Source organism: Schistocerca americana, chromosome 7 (genome assembly GCF_021461395.2).
Source record: "Schistocerca americana isolate TAMUIC-IGC-003095 chromosome 7, iqSchAmer2.1, whole genome shotgun sequence".
Taxonomy (NCBI): Eukaryota; Metazoa; Arthropoda; class Insecta; order Orthoptera; family Acrididae; genus Schistocerca; species Schistocerca americana.
In genome coordinates this window covers 374,031,064-374,050,028 of record NC_060125.1, presented here as the reverse complement: position 1 = coordinate 374,050,028, position 18,965 = coordinate 374,031,064, and the positions used below count along the sequence as shown (strand labels likewise).

Genomic DNA, 18,965 nt, shown 5'->3' with positions numbered 1-18,965 from the left:
GCCAAACACACACACACACACACACACACACACACACACACATTTACTTGCCATTAGTGTACATATAAGTAAAAACATTTAATTTTTAAATTATTATAAATTAAAGGATACGGGTTACAGAACATCCTCTTTAAGTCTACCTTCTCCTTACAATATGGGCAAGTCTGTTTCTTACCCACAATGCACCATCCACGGATGCAAAATTCATGGAATCTGTATTCATAGTTAAGGCTTAAATAATGAGTTACATTGCAAATACATCAATGATATTCTAATTACATGTAGAATATAGAAAATTAAAACATTCATAGAATAAAAAATGACTGCTTTTTATCTAAGTAACTGATGTTCCCTTATAATAGATGAAGATCTATTTAAAATATTTATATGTTCAATGGTGCTGTTCTGGAGTACTCTTATTTATGTATCCAGTGTTATCTGAAAACATACAAGTGCGCTCACCAACCAATTCATTTAATGTACCACAGGAAGTTAACAAATGATGTTAACATGAGTGGGACAGAATTGTCTGTCAAAACAGGGAACAAAGAAGTTACTTCACTGAGAGAATGAGGCAGGTGCAAAATAACAAACAAATTGTACAGGGAAACAAATGTGCCACTGGAGGGCAGGAAACACACAAAGTGAAGCAAAGGAGATGGAAGTAACAATTGACTGTAAAAACATGTGAAATCATTTAGGGAGCTTGTTTCCTTTATTAACAAGGACTGCAAAAATTCAGTTTCACATTTGAGAACATTTATAACAAATTGTAACTATAAACAATGGAAAATCTAAGTAGAAATACCAACAGTGTAGGAAAAGATAGATTGCTAATTACCATAAAGATGACATGTTAAGTTGCAGAGAGGCACAATTAAAAGACACACAAAGCTTTTGGCCACAGCCTTCATCAGCAAGAGGGAAACAGAGAAACACACACCATTCATACACACAAGCAGGCATTCTCGCCTGCGCTGCCGGAAATGGGAGTCGTGTGTGTGAGCTGTGCTTGTTTGTGTGTATGAATGGTGTGTGTTTCTCTCTTTCTCTTTTGCTGATGAAGGCTGTGGCCGAAATATTTGCATAAGTGTCTTAATTGTGCCTGTCTGCAACTTAATGTGTCGTGTTTACGATAAGTAGCAATCAGTCTTTTCCTACATTGTTAAATTGAACTTAGGGTAGAAGTTAAATTTGGCAGGGAACAAAGGGAGAAATAAACAGGGCTTACAGACAGGTAGGTAGAAGTGTGCCATGCGGGCACATTTTGATATCGATAGTTCTCATTCATTATTAGCCTTTTTGGTCATAATAGCTTCTTGAGCGGTTTGTCGCCTGCAGAGTGCAGGTTTGTGGACCAGCATTTAATGCAGGAGACACTCTCAAAGTGACGGGCAGTTGAGTGGTGTGCCAGACAACGGATGCAGAAAATCCCGTGATTTTGTGGCCAACAGTATCCTTGGCCTTCTGCTAAAAGTTGCGTTCTGGTCACTGTGGACTTGAGTGTCAGCTGGCCATGAAGATTGTTCGTTGAAAAAGCCAGCCCTGCGTGCTGCATGGAACCTGACTTGTTCTCAGGATTTGAATTTGCAAGAAGCCTATGTCCATTGAGATGCCAGATTGGGTTCCTGTCTGCCAGTTTCAAGAAACAGATGCAGGGGCATCTGGTGAATAACGTCTCTTAGTTCCTGATTCTTAGCAAACTCATAAAACTGATGCCAGCCCTTTGTCAAATGGCTCTCAACTTAAGCTTCAATCCGCAAAAATTATGGTGATGGTCCAATAACCATGTCCACAATTATGTTTTATCGTACAGTGGGTATTCCAACTTGCACAATGGCTATTCTAAACTTGCCATCCTGGTTATCCATTGTGACATGTAAACATCTTTATTCATGAATATTTTAAATATCACCCAAGTTACGTGTCTGTGAATGTGTGTGACTAAGCTAGTGGTGCTCAAGCTGTCTGACTAAGTTTATCCATACCTACAATTAAAATTTATTGTTTATTCTGGAATCAGGTGCTTCACGCACAACATTCAACTTTTTCAAGTGTATTTACAGTGTCTATTTCTGTTGTAAATGCAAATTGTTAATTAACAACGGAAAATCCAGGATGTCTGTGGATGGCAGTCACCACTACATAGACAGACACTCTAGGTAAAGGCATTTATCGTATCAAGGCTTCTTTAGCTGGTCCCACAATATAAACAACAGTTACATCAAGCTATCTTGCAACATACAAAACCACTAATTAACAATTTGATAAAGAATAGTTGCTACTTACCATACAGCACAGATAGGCACAACAAAAAGACTGTCAGAAAACGAGCTTTCGGTCAACAAGGCCTTTGTCGGAGATAGAAAAAACACACACACACACACACACACACACACACACACACACACACACACGCGCGCGCGTGCGTACGACTGCAGTCTCTGGCTGCTGAGGCCACACTGTGAGCAGTTGTGTGTGACGGAAAATGGAACCAGGTGGTAGACGTTAAGGAAGAGGCCAGGGCACAGAGGGAGAGTGATAGCAGGGTGGGAGGGGGGGGGGGGGGTAAGGGTGGGCGGCTGTACAGTGCTGCTTGTGGGAGCATACACGGAAAGGTGGAGAGTAGGGTAGTTAGGTGTAGTTGGAAGGTTAGATGGAAGGTGGTGGGTTAGCACAAAAGGAGAGAGGTAAAAAGAATGTACATGCGTTGGTGGAATGAGGACTGCATAGGGCTGGAATGGGAACAGTGAAGGGGATAGAGGGTAAGGACAAAGACTAACAAAGGTTGAGGCCAGCAGAGCTGTGGGAAAATAGGATAGATAGCAAGGAGACTCCCCACAAACCCAATTCAGAGAAGCTGGTGTTGGTGGGAAGGATCCAGATGGCACAGGCTGTGAAGCAGTCATGGAAATAATGAACGTTATGTTGAGTGGCATGCTAAGCACTGCAGTGGTTAGCTGTTTCTTAGTGACAGTTTGTCAGTAGCCATCAAAGGGATAGAAAAATTGTTAGTTGTATGCCCACATAGAATGCAGCACAGTGGTTGCAGCTTAGCTAGTAGATCACAAGACTGGTTTCACAGGTAGCCCTGCCTTTGATTGGATAGGTGATGCTTGTGACGGGACTGGAGTAGGTGGTGGTAGGAGGATGTATGGGACAAGTCTTGCATCTACGTCTCTTAATGCGATAGCCATGAGGCATGGGGTTAGGAGGAGGAGTTGTGTAGGGATGGATGAGGATATTGTGTAGGTTCAGTAGGCAGTGGAATACGACTGTGGGAAGGGTGGGAAGGATAGTGGGTAGCACATTCAAATGGCTCTGAGCACTATGGGACTTAACATCTGAGGTCATCAGTGGTAGGACATTCCTCATGACGACAGGTAGTCGAAACCCTGGTGGAGCATGTTATTCAGTTGCTCCAGTCCTGGGTGTACTGAGTCACGATGGGAATGCTCCTCTGCGACTGAACAGTGTGACTCTGAGAGGTGGTGGGTGACTGGAAAGATAAGGTGTGGGAGATCTGTTTTTGTAAAAGGTTGCAAGGGTAATTACGATCTGCAAAAGCCTCAGTGAGACCTTTGATGTATTTTGAGAGGGACTGCTCATTACCACAGATGCAATGGCCACAGGTGGCTAGACTGTATGGAAGGGACTTTTTGGTGTGGAATGGGTGGTAGCTGTCAAAGTGAAAGTATAGCTCGTGGTTGGTAGGTTTGATAAGCACAGAAGTACTGATGTGACCATCCTTGAGGTGCAGGTCAACATCAAAGTAGGTGGCTTGTTGGGCTGAGTAGGACCAGGTGAAGCAAATGGGGGCGGGGGGGGGGGGGGGGGGGGGGATGTCGAGATCCTGGAGGAATGTGGGCAGGGTGTCCACACCCTCAACCCAGATCACAAAAATGTCATCAATGAATTGGAACCAGGTGAGGGGTTTGGGATTCTGGGTGTTTAGGAAGGATTCCTCTAGACTGCCCATGAATAGGTTGGCATAGAATGGTGCCATGTGAGTGGCCATACCCATACCCCAGATTTGTTTGTAGGTAATGCCTTCGAAGGAGAAGTAGCTGTGGGGAGTTCATAGTTGGTCTTGCCGATTAGAAAGGAGGTTGTACGTTTGGAATGCGTTGGGTGTTGGAAAAAGGTACTATTCAATAGCAGTGAGGCCATTGGCATTAGGCACCTTAGTGTAAAAGGAGGGGCATCAACAGTGATGAGCAGGGCACAGGTGGAAACGGAACAGGAACTATGGAGAGTCAGTGGAGGAAATGGTTGGTACCTTTTATATACGACAATAGGTTGCATGTAATAGACAAAACGGGTTGATTTACGAATGCAGAGATTCCCTCAATAGGGCCACAATGACGCATCCTGGGTGGTTTGATTAATGTACTTCAGGAAGGGTGTAGAAGGTAGGAGTTTGGGGAGTGGTAGGGTTAAGGGGAGGAGGGGGGAGGGGAGAGAGAGGGAGAGAGAGAGAGAGAGAGAGAGAGGTTCTGGGATGGGTTTAAGGATTTCAGGAGAGACTGGAGATGCTGCTGGAGTCCTCAAAGGGGTCACTGTGGCATAGTTTGTAGGTGGATGAATCTGACAGCTGGCGGAGTCCTTCTGCCAGGTAATCCTTGTGGTTCAAAACAACAGTGGTGGAGCCTTTGTCAGCAGGTGAGATTATAGGTTTGGGATCAGTTTTTAGGTGGTGGATTGCATCTCTTTCCTTGGCTGTAACATTAGTTTGCATGTTGAGGAATTTGGGAAATGATTCTGAGGCCAGGTTCAAGGTTAAGAAATTCTAAAAAGCTAACATGGGGCGATTGAGAAGCAATCAGGGTGGATAATGGATAGTGAACTGAGTCAAGGTTCAGCATTGCTCTTTGGGTGAGTCCGATTGGCAGGGTTGGAGGAGCATGTTTCCACTGTAGGGACCAGGAAAAGGAGAGGAGGTCTTTAACAAGTCCTGCGTGACTGAATGTGGGAGTGGGGCAAAAGGTGAGGCCTTTGAAAGGAACTAATTCTTCTGCGGGGCTACAGCATTTGGAGGAACGGTTTGTAATTTTACTTTGGGTCTGTTCAGATTCTGGATTCTGTATGGTGGTGGGAGTGAGTTTTTGAGGGTGAGGTAAATGTCAATCTGCAAAGTAGGGTTTCTCAGTTATAAGAGCATGTGGGAGAGGTCTAGAGGTTGCTGTAGAAGTGGTGGATAGTGGCAAGGCAGGAATAGGAAGTGAACAGGGTGGACAGTTTTTAGAGCTGGCATCGTGCATGTTGCTCTAGTTAGCGGAGGGCAAAGGTTTCAATGTGTGCTATGGGATCCAGGAATTTGGAATGCCATAGCAGGAGAATTTTACAGATGGAGAGGAGATTTGGGCTGGATCGATATGGTTTTGCAGTACTATGTTGGCGAGGGTTAAGGACTGACGGAATCTGAAAGGACAGAGGTCATTGTGAGAGGAAGGGTGGCAGCCATAGATGGGTTATTTGAAATTAAGGCTGTTTGACAAGATTTCATGAGCCAAGCAACAACCCAGGAAAAGTAGGGGGGGCTGGGCTCTGGCTAAGGATAAGGAAACTTTCCTGTATTGATGCAGATTGAAGGAGTAAGCATCGTTGGTGGAGGATAAAATTGTGTGAAATATGTAAATAACGTAGAAATATGCCCAAAAAGTCCGCAAAAATACACCCAAACACAAGGGGAAAAAATCACGAAAAGGATGAAATGGATGGAGTAGGGGAAAACAAGGTGAAATCTGTGGGAGTAGCCCAATAATGAAAGGCAAAAACCAACTGAAATTGGTGTGAGGATAAAATGGGATTAAAGCAAAATTAAATTGAAAGATTGTAATGGTTATTGCTGGTGGATAAGTGTGAAGGAGGAGGATGGCAGATGTGACTAGTTGGGGGATTTGGTACATGCGAACTGGAATAGAGAGGTGAATGAGCAGGGGTGGGGAAGGGTTGGTAAGATGAGATACAAGTTCGTACAGCACACGCAGGTAAGGGTAATAACATGCAAAAATAAGCAAGTGTGACACAGGAAGAATAATCAATTTGAAGGTATTGGATTTATGATATTGGTGGGAGAAATGTGGGACACGAAATGATGTGCCAACAATCAGGGCGGTCTTTTAGCCGTCTACTGTGCATGGCCAAGACAGTTGATACAGTGTGGCTTGTACACAGAGTATACAGTGCTGTGCAGTTTGTAGGATGACAAGAGAAACAAAGGACACATGAGAAAGAGTGATGGACATTGAGTATAGCAATGCATTAGAAAATAGTAGCAAAGGAAAGCAGCACTGGGTTACAGGATGGAAGAAAAGCTATCAGTCAAAATTCAACAATGGAAAATGCAAAATTTAGTGTAACAATACTACGAAAATACTACTCCCACCACCCATCTGCCTCTTCCATCACACACAGCTGCTTGCAGTGTGGCCTCAGCAGCCAGAGACTGCAGTTACGTGTCTCTAAGTTGTGTGTGTGTGTGTGTGTGTGTGTGTGTGTGCGCGCGCGCACTTGTGTGTATGTTCTATCTCCAATGAAGGCCTTGTTGGTTTAAAGCTCATTTTCTGACAGTCTTTTTGCTGTGCCTATCTGTGACTCAGCATCTCCGCTATATGGTGAATAGCAACTATCCTTTTTGTAATATTATGAAACTGTTAATTAGTAGTTTGTATGTTACATGATAGCTTGATGTATCTGTTGTTTATATTGTGCGTCCAGCTAATAATGCTTTGGTTTGATAGATGCCTTTACTGAGAGTGTTTGTATGTCTAGTGGCAATCACCATCCACACTTAAGAGAAGAAAGATAAATTGCTTGGCTCTGAAACTCCCACTTGTATCATACTTTGAATTTAATGTTGTCAGTCTATTCTGCTTGCTTCGAAACAGTGGTCTTCCTTCTTATTATCTGCAAACAGTCACATGATAGTGGCTGGCTGATATTAATGACCTGTTAGCTATTTTTAATATGTTTTTGAAACTTTTACTGTGGAATATGAAAGTTAATTTTATAGACTAGTGATCTGATTAGACTTATGTGCCAAGCATCTCTCAAATTAACTTAATGCTGTTCTCAAAAAAATATTTTTCTTTAATTTTCACTCAGTCATTTCTGAAAGTTATGTAATATCTATGAACAGTTGTGTTACTGGAAATTAATTAATTTTGCAGGAGGGGGGGGGGGGGGGGGGTAGTTAGTCAGATTGTCTTGCATCATTTTCTGTGGTTTCATACAAAGGTTTGTGTTTTTAGTAATTTGTGGCCCAGTATCCTTCTACTCAATACCAGCTCCCTAATACATTGCAAGAAGGCAAGTGCAGGAGAAAATATTGTGTGAGTAGAATGGTGGCGATGAGGTGTGGGAGGAATGTAGCAATTTTCTGCCTGTTGCACGAGGCAAACTGGGAGGGATTTTTACAAATTTACAAAAAAGTGATGAGTGCCATCTCTCATTATGTTGCATGTCAGCTATTCTGCTGAAGTATTTTACTTATTTACTTAAGATAATCTATGCATACAAAGATATAAAACATGAAGATTGCTTATCTTAAGACCCTTGACTTCCCGGAACAGCCTAAGGCCAGTATTAATTGAAGTCAATTTCTTGTGCCATTAGGAGCCCCTGTGAATCACACGGCACTGCTTCATTTGGAGCCTGTTAGCTGATGGCAGCTAGCAACAGCACTGAGCTGCGTGCTATTTATTATTATTATTATTATTATTATTATTATTATTATTATTAATTGTTGTCATTTATCCTTTAATTAGGTGTAGTAACACAAGATCAAAAATATATCACAATCTGTTTATTTCAGGCCTTGACCCATTATCAAACTAAACTGAAAATGGATTAATCAGAAAAATAAAACAGTTCACACTGGTACAGGTTATTTTTTATCATTTTATGGATAAAAATACCACTAATTGTAAGAGTATACTTACAGGTACCTTATAAAGATGGAGGTAAAATCAAAATTGTGTGTGTGTGTGTGTGTGTGTGTGTGTGTGTGTGTGTGTGTGTGTGTGTGTACAAAAACATATCAGCTGTCTGCACTAAATAAAAGAAAATGAATGTAAGTTCATAAGAGGTAGTGTAAAAATTACATAACCAACTCTCTGTAACTGCACTGTCTACATTACAAAGTTCGTTTACTGACTGAGTATATTGCATAAAAAGAAGATGAAGAAGAGCATACTCAATATGTTACAATGCCAAAACTGCTGAGAATCTCCGTCCAGAGAAAAGACATATGATCAACAGGCTGACTCATTTATACATAGAAGCAAGTAAGATATGGGTTGAGAGAGAATACAACACATATTTACAGGAGTTTTGTAATCTCAGTATTGGTTATATATGCAAGAATTAAATTATGATGCACAATAAGCTCATAGCAATACGAGTAATAATAAAAATCTCAGTTATCTACCTTGAGGAATGATTTATTAGAGCTTATCCCACAGTCCATGTGATAAGTAATAAAATTATATATGAGGTATTAATCATACTCTTTGTGAACAACTTGAAGGAACAAAGAGTATTATTCCACTGTTTAAGAGCAGACAGTAAATCACAGTCTTCAAATATTACATGATGAAACAAAATTGTGCTTTAGTGATCATACAATTGTTATAATGACATCCAAATAACTACCGCCAGCATGGATAACTAACAATGGTTCACTGCATCAAGCCAAAACTTGTGCTACCCAAGAATACCTCCAATAACACCCACTGCAAAAAATTTAATTGGCAAAATAGGCTGAACAACTGTTTTCAAAAATTTCTGAAAATTTCAAATGCTATACTTTGTCAAACCATTAGATAAAAGTCTACCTCAAACAGAAGTGGAGCACAGCAAAGCATGCACAACACAAATGATGCAGAGCCACAGCTGCTGATGCATAGTTATGCAGACAATGCGGCACAAATCATTACAACTTGACACATGCGCTTCAGTTTTCTACTGATATTTTCTATGACACAGGTAAGTGTCAAGCTCATTCCTGTGAAAATACCACCCTCTATTTGCTTCTCCATAGATGTCAAATCAGAGATTATACCTCTCAGTATTCACTGGGAACTGAAATCTTTATCTTCCTTTCTATGTCAGATTTATCCATCATTACAGTTTGCTTAAAGTTACAAGTGATTTACATAATAAAGACACAACTGCAATTAACATTTTATTTCAAAAGAAAGTGAAGATAAAAAGTGTATTATAATGTACTGTGGTACTGAATAAACTATGTTGTCAATTACAACTGAGGGCAGTTTGCTTAAACCACAACCAGTTTTGGGCTTATGCCTATCTTCAAAGTGAAAACACATTCAGTTTCATGTTTCCCCATTTAATGATGGAGTTTACTGTACACCCCAAATGTTGAAAAAGGAGACATAAGTGAAATCACCAGACATGGCAAAGTGGTACGAGTTGAATGTGTAGTAACCTGCCAGTTACTATACTTACCAACCATGGCAGACTTAAGTCGGGCAACTACGGCAAGTGTAGTGCCTCTGACATTCAAACTGTGCCCAAACCTACCCGACACGGCCACCAGATGCAGCCCAGTCACTGACCACTGTCACCAGGTCTGCATGAGTGTGCAGCACTATGCCAGCAACATCTAATGTGGATGGTATCTTTATAAGGGCCTGAAGTTGTTAAATGTGTTCGAGATGTGTAAACTATTTTCATCAAATTCCTACTGATGTCGCTCAATCGGTCAATAAGTTTTCTCTTTTTTACAGCTGTGGTTTCCTTGTATTCCTAGTCAGAACAAAAGTGACAATGCCAAGAGCCGAATTTTCACGTGTTTTGGATTCAGTGGTTTTCTGTCATTCAGCTCTTCCAGGGAGGCTTTTCTATGGACACCTCTGCAACAACAACAGGTGCACACACACCCATGTTGGAGCAGTGGTTGGCTATGCTGACCCAGGCTCAGCTGCCAGTTGTTAATGTGCTGCTGAACCCCCCCCCCCCCCCCCCCCCCCCCAACCATGATGAAAACTGGCGTTCAGGGTGGTCAACATGGAGGTCAGTAAGTCCTTCTGCCTTATCACAGATATCCCCTTGTATGCATCACTTACTGTGCCAGTTAGCTCCTCATCACTGAACCAGCATCACTCTTTTTTTGACAAGATGTGTTGTTTGCAGTCCTCTTACCACCACCAGTGTACACATGTGGTCACTGTGCATGGTGAATTCTACCCATGTCGCAAACAGCTGCAATAATCGTGTTTTGCATTGGTGGCTGAGCTTCATGGACTGTCATCAGTGTCAGTTCATCACCGCTAACAAGGAACCTATTAAGTAAGGCTCATTTGAAAGTGTATGTCAATAGTTACACGACACGAAAAATATTAGTTGCCAATGTTTCACCATGTGCATTAGGATGCCGACAGAAAATGAGTGTCAGGAGGGTGCAGAGATCAATCTTCTATGGGACGTTCATATTACATTTCACAAAATGGACACTGTCAACTTTCAAGAAAAGTTCAAAGCAAATAATCAACTCAACCATGAACACTGAATGCAAAATTGAGTGCCACTATGACCACAAAGGTTTGCACCATCAAAAATGAAGGTGAACTTCTTGAGAGTTACAAGCCATACAGGACATTCTGCTCTTAAAAAATGCATATAGAATCATATTGGTATACTTGGGCAATGAGAACTGATGGAATGTGATGGCATGCAATCGAATGTGAAACCGTCTGTTGTGGAGCTTATTGTAAAACTGGCTATCCTTTAAGGTGTAGCTGTACACAGTGCGACATATGTTTTATAGGCATGATGAAAACAGACATCCAAAGCTGAATTTGCTGGTTCCGAGGGATAGTTTGCTCTAACGTAGCATGATTTTTATAAACATACAAGCAATCAAGCAAAAGAAAGTTATTTTGACTAGCTATTGATCAAAAACAGTGTGCATACCATAGTTGTTGTTCTCTTACAACCATTTTCCCACTCTTGCTCACTGTGACCTAAATATTCCCTACTGTCCTCGCAAGATCATTCACACGAGAAAGGATCTTAGGGGGGCAGAGCACCTCCAAGTTCTCACAGCACAATAAATAACTTTCCAGCCAATTTACCATCCAGATTAATAGTCAGCATAATTACATATGAATGTGTTAATGCATTGACGTTCGCTGATCTTGATACATCTTTCTTGGTACCTCTAATTTCCAGGGTTCCTTTCATATGCTTTTAGCTGAATGATGGGATAAGTTTTCTTATCTCATCTACAAACTTTTGGGCTGATTCTACAGTTTTCTGTGCATCATAAAAATGATGCTTTGTTTGAAATTTTGTTCTCTTACATCTTCCAATTCTGCAGCACTGTTTGAAGTTGTGTGACTACCCACTACATCCTTTGAAATCATTGCAATTTATGCCATGTGTGATTTTATGTGCATAACGTAGTAGGTCACTATCATGCACGTCCTGTAAATTGTATTGAACATCCTTGAAATGTGCAAACAACAGCTTTTGTAGCAGTTGCGTCTTGTCCTTCCTTGAGTGTCTGTAGTTTTTCTTATGCACTACATTCCCATACTTCTGCGAACTTATTTATTCATAATTGTTTTTTTACTATGCTGCCAATGATCTTCCATGCATGTAATTATGTTTAGCTCCCACTCCTTGAACTATGATTGCCCTTTACTATGTTTCACTGGAGAAGGGCTTTGTGGGGTGGTCCTGGCTCTTCATCATTCAGATGTCTCCCAACAGCCTATTGCAGCAAAACCACTCAACTCCGCTCAGCAATGTTAGTCTCAGGTGGAAAAGAAGCTCTTGTTATTGTCTACGCATAAAAAAAAATATTTTACTTAATTACTGACCATAAACCTTTGGTCTCCCTGTTTAGCCTTCCGGCATCCTTACTGGACAAAAGCCACTCATTGTCTTCAGTGTTGGGCTCTGTCCTTGTCCCAGTACAATTATGACATACATTTTCATTCCATGTCACAACATGTGAATATGGATGCTCTGGATGTTCGACCAGGAAGAACTGGTTTGTTTTCAACTGGATATGGAGGCAAGATACACGGAGATTGGTTTCCCCACTACTAGTTTTCATATTTCCTCTGTCGTGGGGCTGGTCCAGCGCTCTGGCAGGTTGTACACACGGTACAGCATGGGTGGCCCAACCGCATGCCGAGCTGGGCATCAGAAATGCTTCATAACTGTAAAATACTTCACCATCCCCTCTCTCTTGGGTGGCATTAAGTCTCCTGTTGACAGAAGGGTTTACACCCAACATCGTAGTTCCAGCAGCTCTGCAACAGAAGGTCCTCCACAGAACACTCGCACAAAACTGTTGGCGTGCTGCCATATGTTTTGGTCAGACATCAATTGGGGGTGCGGAACACATTGTCAAGGCCTGCCACAAGTCTCCAGGTTAGCATGTGATGTCACACTTTTTTTTTTTTTTTTTGCTGTGGCTGTCCTGTACACAGCCTTGGGAGGAAGTCCACGTTGATTTTGCTGGTCCTTCTTTTTAGACACTTTCTGATTATTGGCAGCTGACACTTTTTTCTCATTTTCTGTATGTCGTACATTGTTGATCTGCAACACAACTGTCAACACACAGGTGACGATATAGAAGGCTTGCTGGCCCTCAGTTCATAGCGCAATCTTTCAAGGCCTTTTGTACACACAATGGTATTTGCTATGTCACAGTGCCTCCTACCCATCTGCAGTCAAATGGCGAGGCAGAATTCCTTGTCCTAACATATAAGATACAGATGTGCAAGAACGTATAAGATTGCCTGCCTTTTTCTTAAGCTCTTATGGGACGACGCCCACTGGGGCAAAGAGTCTCACCGAACTACTGTACAGTCATCAGTCATGGACACTGCTCAACCTCTTACTGCCAGGCAGGCATCCTCCAGCAGCACTGCTTTTGTTGATGTTCATGCCCAGCACACCAGTATAGGGCACAGCATTTGAATGGTGCCCCCACTGGATACTGCCTGTTGTCCAAAGCCAACGTATTCACCACGTCTTCAGGATTCACATTGAAGTTCTACTCGTGGCACGCCACAAGGACTAGCTGTATTCCAGGCTGGACATAGAGTGTCCTCTTCATGCCATGGGCACAACGTCTTCATTGGCCCAAGTCCGAGCAGGCCTGGTCACGCCCGTCTGCCCTGAAGGTTGGGGCTTTGTCAGCATCGATGGCATATCTGCTTCCTGCAGCAAGTGCACTAGGCAGGTGCTGCAACCAGGGATGGAAGCCAGGTCTCCTTCACCAGAGCTTCTCCTCTACAGTCCACCACTGTTGCTGCCCATGCCGGCATCCATCGTCTTAGGACTCAGATGTCCAGATGGCTCCCACCCCTGTCACTGGAGGTGCCCCTGTCCAACACATTTTAATCTGTACTCGCAGAGCTGGGAACTTCTCATGCCTTTGGCTGCAGCCCTCAGCACTGTCAAGGGTGCCCTGGGCATCTCTTTAGTCACAGCATTGTGGACAGTGACATCTGGTTTGTTCTCCCCGCAAGGAAGGAGGATTACAGTAACCCGTCAGCTACTACATCCACCGCCCACAGCAGACATAAGTGGGGCCACTGCAGCTAGCATAGTGAGTGCCAACATTCAAAACGCACATCTGCACACTACTTGAGGCAGGCGCCAGGGGCAGCCCAGTCACCGACTGCCATCACCAGGTCCACTGTGCTCACACAGCACTACAAGAGCAACACCTCACATGGATAGCATCTTTATGAGGGCATGTATGGGCCATTGACCTCCATGTCTTCACTTGTTAAATGTGTTCGAGATGTGTGAACTGCTTTTATTGTATTCTTGTTGAAGTCACTCTGCGAGCCAATAAATTATACCTCTTTTACGGCCATGTGTTTCCTTGTGTTCCTATTTAGAACAAAATGTACTATGAGTACCAGTATCCAGACCATAACAGCACATTTGTCACATAATTTACCCTTTAGGATGGACTGAACTCCAAGAGCGAATGTGGAACATGAAACTGAATGTATAATCACCTGAAGATGGGTGTAAGGCCAAAATTGCTTATGATTTAAATAACAACAATGTAAAGAAAACATAGATTGCTACTTACCGTAAAGATGACATGTTAAGTTGCAGACAGGCACAATTAAAAGTCACTTATACATACTCTTTCGGCCACAGTCTTCATCAGAAAAAGAAACACACATGCACACATTCATTCAAACAAGCAAGCACACTTCATGCACATATGAGTGCCATCTCTGGCAGCTCGGATGACGAAGGCTGTGGCTGAAAGATTAAGTATAAGTGTCTTAATTGCTCCTGACTGCAACTTAATGTGTCACTTTTACGTTAAGTAACAATGTATCTTCTCCTTACACTGTTGATATTTCCACCTGGATTGTCCATTGTGATTTAAATAAACCACCTTCAACTGTGATTGGTAGTAGATTTTAAACATCATTGGCCTTTAAAGAAACAACAACGGAGTTCAACAGCTTCAATTTTGAAAAAAAAAAAAAATAAATAAATAATAATAATAATAATAATAATAATAAAAACAAAATAAAATAAAAAATAAAAAAGAATAAAAATTAAAAAAAAATTAAAATAAAAAAATATGCACACGTGCAACTTATAATATTTTATTTAAAATTATTGCTAGAATTCATGTTTCTGGGGGCATTATAGAGTTCATTTCTATACAATAATATGGGATCCTGTCTTGAAAATACAATAATATGGAATCCTATCTTGAAAAGATGAAATATGTAGAACACAGCACCCAATTTCTTGAATGTATATGTGTGCTTGCTGGTTAATTTATTGGGCATTCGTTTGGTTGATGTAAATGTTTTTAATAAGAAGTGTGAAAACTGAAAACAGGATGGAAAATGTGATGCAAATGGAGGAAGTTGTAAGTAACAAGGAAGACACTGGGATTTTTATTAAAGGAAGGGGGTGGGGAGAGTAGAATACACGTACAGCATAGAAGATGTTATTACTAAATGTGAAAAGGATACAAATGATCACAGGATAGTTTGTAAGTGTTTTCAATTAATCCTTCCTCATTTTCCTTTGCTTGTATGTGATTGCCACACACAGCGCAAACACCTCTTTCTAGATGCCTCGTAGGGATGCCATCTGCCCGGTAATACTGCAAAAAAGAACAACAATTCAATGTACAGCTAACATAAAATGACATGCTAATAGTGGAAAAGAAACATGAATTACCAATAATATACACAAATAGAGGCTATATGCACGAAATAACAACTCTGTTGAAAACAGACACAGAGCAGTCTCTACTCAGCAAGGTTTCATTATCTGCTGTTCACTTGCCCAGTTAACATTTTTCTTGGTATTTGTATCTACATTTACCTACACACTCTGCACGCCACCATACAGTGCATGGCGAAGGGCACCATGTACCACTACTAGTCATTTTCTTTCCTGTTCCATTCGCAAATGGACCAAGGGAAAAACAGCCGTCTATATGCCTAAATACGAGCCCTAATTTCCCTTATGTTCGTGGTCCTTATGCATAATGTACGTTGGCAACAACAGCAGAATTTTTCTGCTGTTGGCATCAAATGTCAGTTCTCTAAAGTTCCACATTAGTGCCTGGCAAAAAGCATGTTGTCTTGCCTCCAAGACTCGCATTTGAGTTCACAAAGCATATATGTGATACCTGCATGCTGATCGAACTAGCCAGTAACAAATCTAGCAGTATGCTTCTGAATTACTTCAGTGTCTTCCTTTAATTCGACCTGGTGGGGATCCCAAATGCCCGATCAGTAATCTAGAATGGGTCACACTAGCATTATACACTGCGTCTCCTTTACGGATGAGCTACACATTCCCAAAATTACCCCAACAAAACGAAGTTGAGCATTCACACTCCCTACTACTAACCTGACATGCTCGTTCCATTTCATATTACTTTGCAATGTTATGCCCAGATATTTAATCAATGTGATTATGCCCAGCAGCATCCTAATAATGCTGTATTTAAATGTTACATACTTGTTCTTGCTGCTTATTCAGATTAACTTCCATTTTTCTATATTTAGAGCAAGCTGCCATTCATCACACCAATTACAAATTTTGCTTAAGCCATCTTGTATATTGCTACAGTCAGTCAATGACGACACTTTCTTGTACACCACAGTGTCATCAGCAAACAGCCTTAAACTGTCGCTCACCCTGTCTTTCAGATCATTTATATACACAGAGGAAAAGAACGGTCCTACCACACTTCCCTCAGTCTCTCCTGATGATAGCTTTCTCCCTGATGAACACTTGCTATCAAGGACAATGGTTCTATTACTGAAGAAATCTTAATCCACTCACACATCTGCGAACAAATAACATACGGTTGATCCTTTATCAACACACGGCATTGGGCACCATCTCAAATGCTTCAGAAATTTAAAAATATGGAATCTGGCTGTTGCCCTCCACCCATTGCCTGTAGAATATCAAGAGAGAAAAGGCAAGCTGAGTTATGTATGAGTGATGCTTTCTAAATCCTAGCTGATTCGTAGACAGAAGCTTTTCTGTTGAAACATAACAGCTGCTTTCGGCCATACACGAAGTCACACACAGAATATTCATTCACTAAATACTGAAATAAATACTGGCAGAGTTTTGAAGCCAGTAGGTCAGTCTTCTGTCAGATTTTGAGGTGGATCTATGTTTTTCGTCAGTCCCTACAATGTGTAATAAACAGTATTATTTAAAATTCATCTCTCTCTCTACATCACTAACAACTTTAATCATGGCACAATTCAATGCACCTTTAACCCATACAGACACAGACACTGATTCATTTACTTTATGATTCCTCGTCCTGAGAACCAATGGCATTGTAGACATATAGTAAGATGAACCCCGATCTCTGTTATACAATTCACGTACCTGAAACGTATGATAAGCAATAATTTCTCTGCTATTTAAAGTCTCCAGCCCTAAACTTGTGCACCTACTCCGCTCTTCATAGTAATAGATATATTATCAATAGCTTTATACACTGTAAGGTGCGAACGCCTTCTCCTCCTAAAATAACGCAGCGTAACTAGTTTGTGTCGATGCTATTGTACAGAAACCTAGTACCAACTGCTTGGTTAATATATTTAGAAAGAAGTCAGATGTAGGTTCTCCTTCTCTTTGGAATTTTAATAGTGTTAATGTTAAATGGAAGCATGCTACTAGTAGATTGAAGTTTCATTTTACACATTATTTCGAACCAAAGACACAGACTAGTTATGCCGCGTTATTTTAGGAGGAGAAGGTGTTCGCGCCTTACAGTGTATAAAGCTATTGATAATATATCTATTACTACGAAGAGCGGAGTAGGTACGCAAGTTATTCTTCATGGTCCTTCAGTGTTTTGTAGATGCGTACTGAATTTTACACTTACTAATGCTGATACTAGTGCACATGGTAATGGTTGGGTAACTGTGGCTCTAGTTCGTGGTGGTAAAGTGGAGACTGTATCAGGGCTGGAGACTTTTAACAGCCGAGGAGTTATTGCTTATCGTACATTTCAGATATGTGAAGTGTATAACAGAGATCGTGGTTCATCTTACTATATGTCTACAATGCCGTTGGTTCTTAGGACAAGGAATCGTCATAAAGTAAATGAATCAGAATCTGTGTCTGTAAGGGTTAAAGGTGCACTTAATTGTGCCAAGATTAAAGTAGTTGGTGATGTGACAGATTACTATAGAAATTGAAATAAAGTGTGAACTGATTTGTGCCAAGATTAAAGTTGTTGGTGATGTGACACATTACTATAGGAACTGAAAAAAAAAGTACCTGTCCTTTCCTTGAGAAAATAAAAGAAAAATAATAAATGTGCTGTTAATTTTTGGAACACAGCCTACGACCAGCTTAGAGACAGAAGTGATGACACTTTCTGCAGGACCTGACCATCATTTTGTAGGACAATGCTCAAGCATGTACAGTGCAAGCTGTAACTGATTTGTTTGACTAATGGGGCTGCTAAGTGCTATACCACCTACTGCACTCCTCTGACTTAAGCCCTCGTACGTTCAACTCTATTTCTAAACTGAAGGAAACACTTCACAGAGTTTGCTTCAGAACTGCTACAAATTTGTTGGGTAATAGACTGTGCCGCTCGAACTGTCAACACAACTGGCACTGCTAAGAGTATCCTACAACCTCCACATCACTGGCAACGGGTTATACACAATGCTGGTGACTACTTTGAAGGTCAGTAAAACTTTGAAACATGTATCTATTTTGTACGAGCTGTAAATAAATAGTTGCCACTATTAAAGTTCCAACCCTCGTATCTAATAATATCGTATATATTGAAATGTACTGATGATACGGGTAGGAATAAATAAGATTATCTGCTCTTTCATAGGTCACAACAACGTGATCACAGACAATGAGTGATGTAATGTGATATATCAAACATTACAGCAGCCTTACATCAATATAATATTAACCCAAATGTAGTTCTATTAAATGCTCTTAAACTTCTCATGTGTTCAAAGGTACAGAAACAAGTTAATACATTAAAATTGTACAATTCACAGTGAGGACATCATTAAGAAATATAAACTAATCTAACTTACAGACAATAAATCTAGATACACAAGTTTTGCCTATATCAAACAATAATGTATTTAATTTTGTCTATCTCAATATATGGAAGGAATTCTTTTTTATTAACTAATTTTACCATAAGCAAAGAAAGAAGTAACTGAACTGTTGTTAAACTGAAGATCTCGTATTTCACTACGAAAACATAAAAACTACTGTGACCTTTGTATTTAAAATTTTTTGTAAATTACAAGCATTTTGCCATCTGAATTGTCAACTCAATGTAAAACTTGTAATTGTAACTCACTTATAGTCTGTTTACAATTATTAACCCATCATAGTGTTTACTATAAGTACTGGCAGAGTTTTGAAGCCAGCATGTCAGTCTTCCATCAGATTTTGAGGCG

General features: G+C 40.8%; 1 protein-coding gene across 1 annotated transcript in view; it reads right to left on the bottom strand.

Annotated features, from left to right (window-relative positions):
* LOC124622017 (RING finger protein 121) overlaps positions 1–18,965 on the bottom strand; it is a 103,578-nt gene that overhangs the window by 18,616 nt on the left and 65,997 nt on the right. Inside the window, exons 6-7 of the mRNA XM_047147569.1 lie at positions 15,006–15,139; positions 112–213 (exon numbers count right to left, since the gene is read on the bottom strand). Of these exons, the coding sequence (XP_047003525.1) occupies positions 112–213; positions 15,006–15,139 (236 nt within the window). The remainder of the gene's footprint in view (positions 1–111; positions 214–15,005; positions 15,140–18,965) is intronic.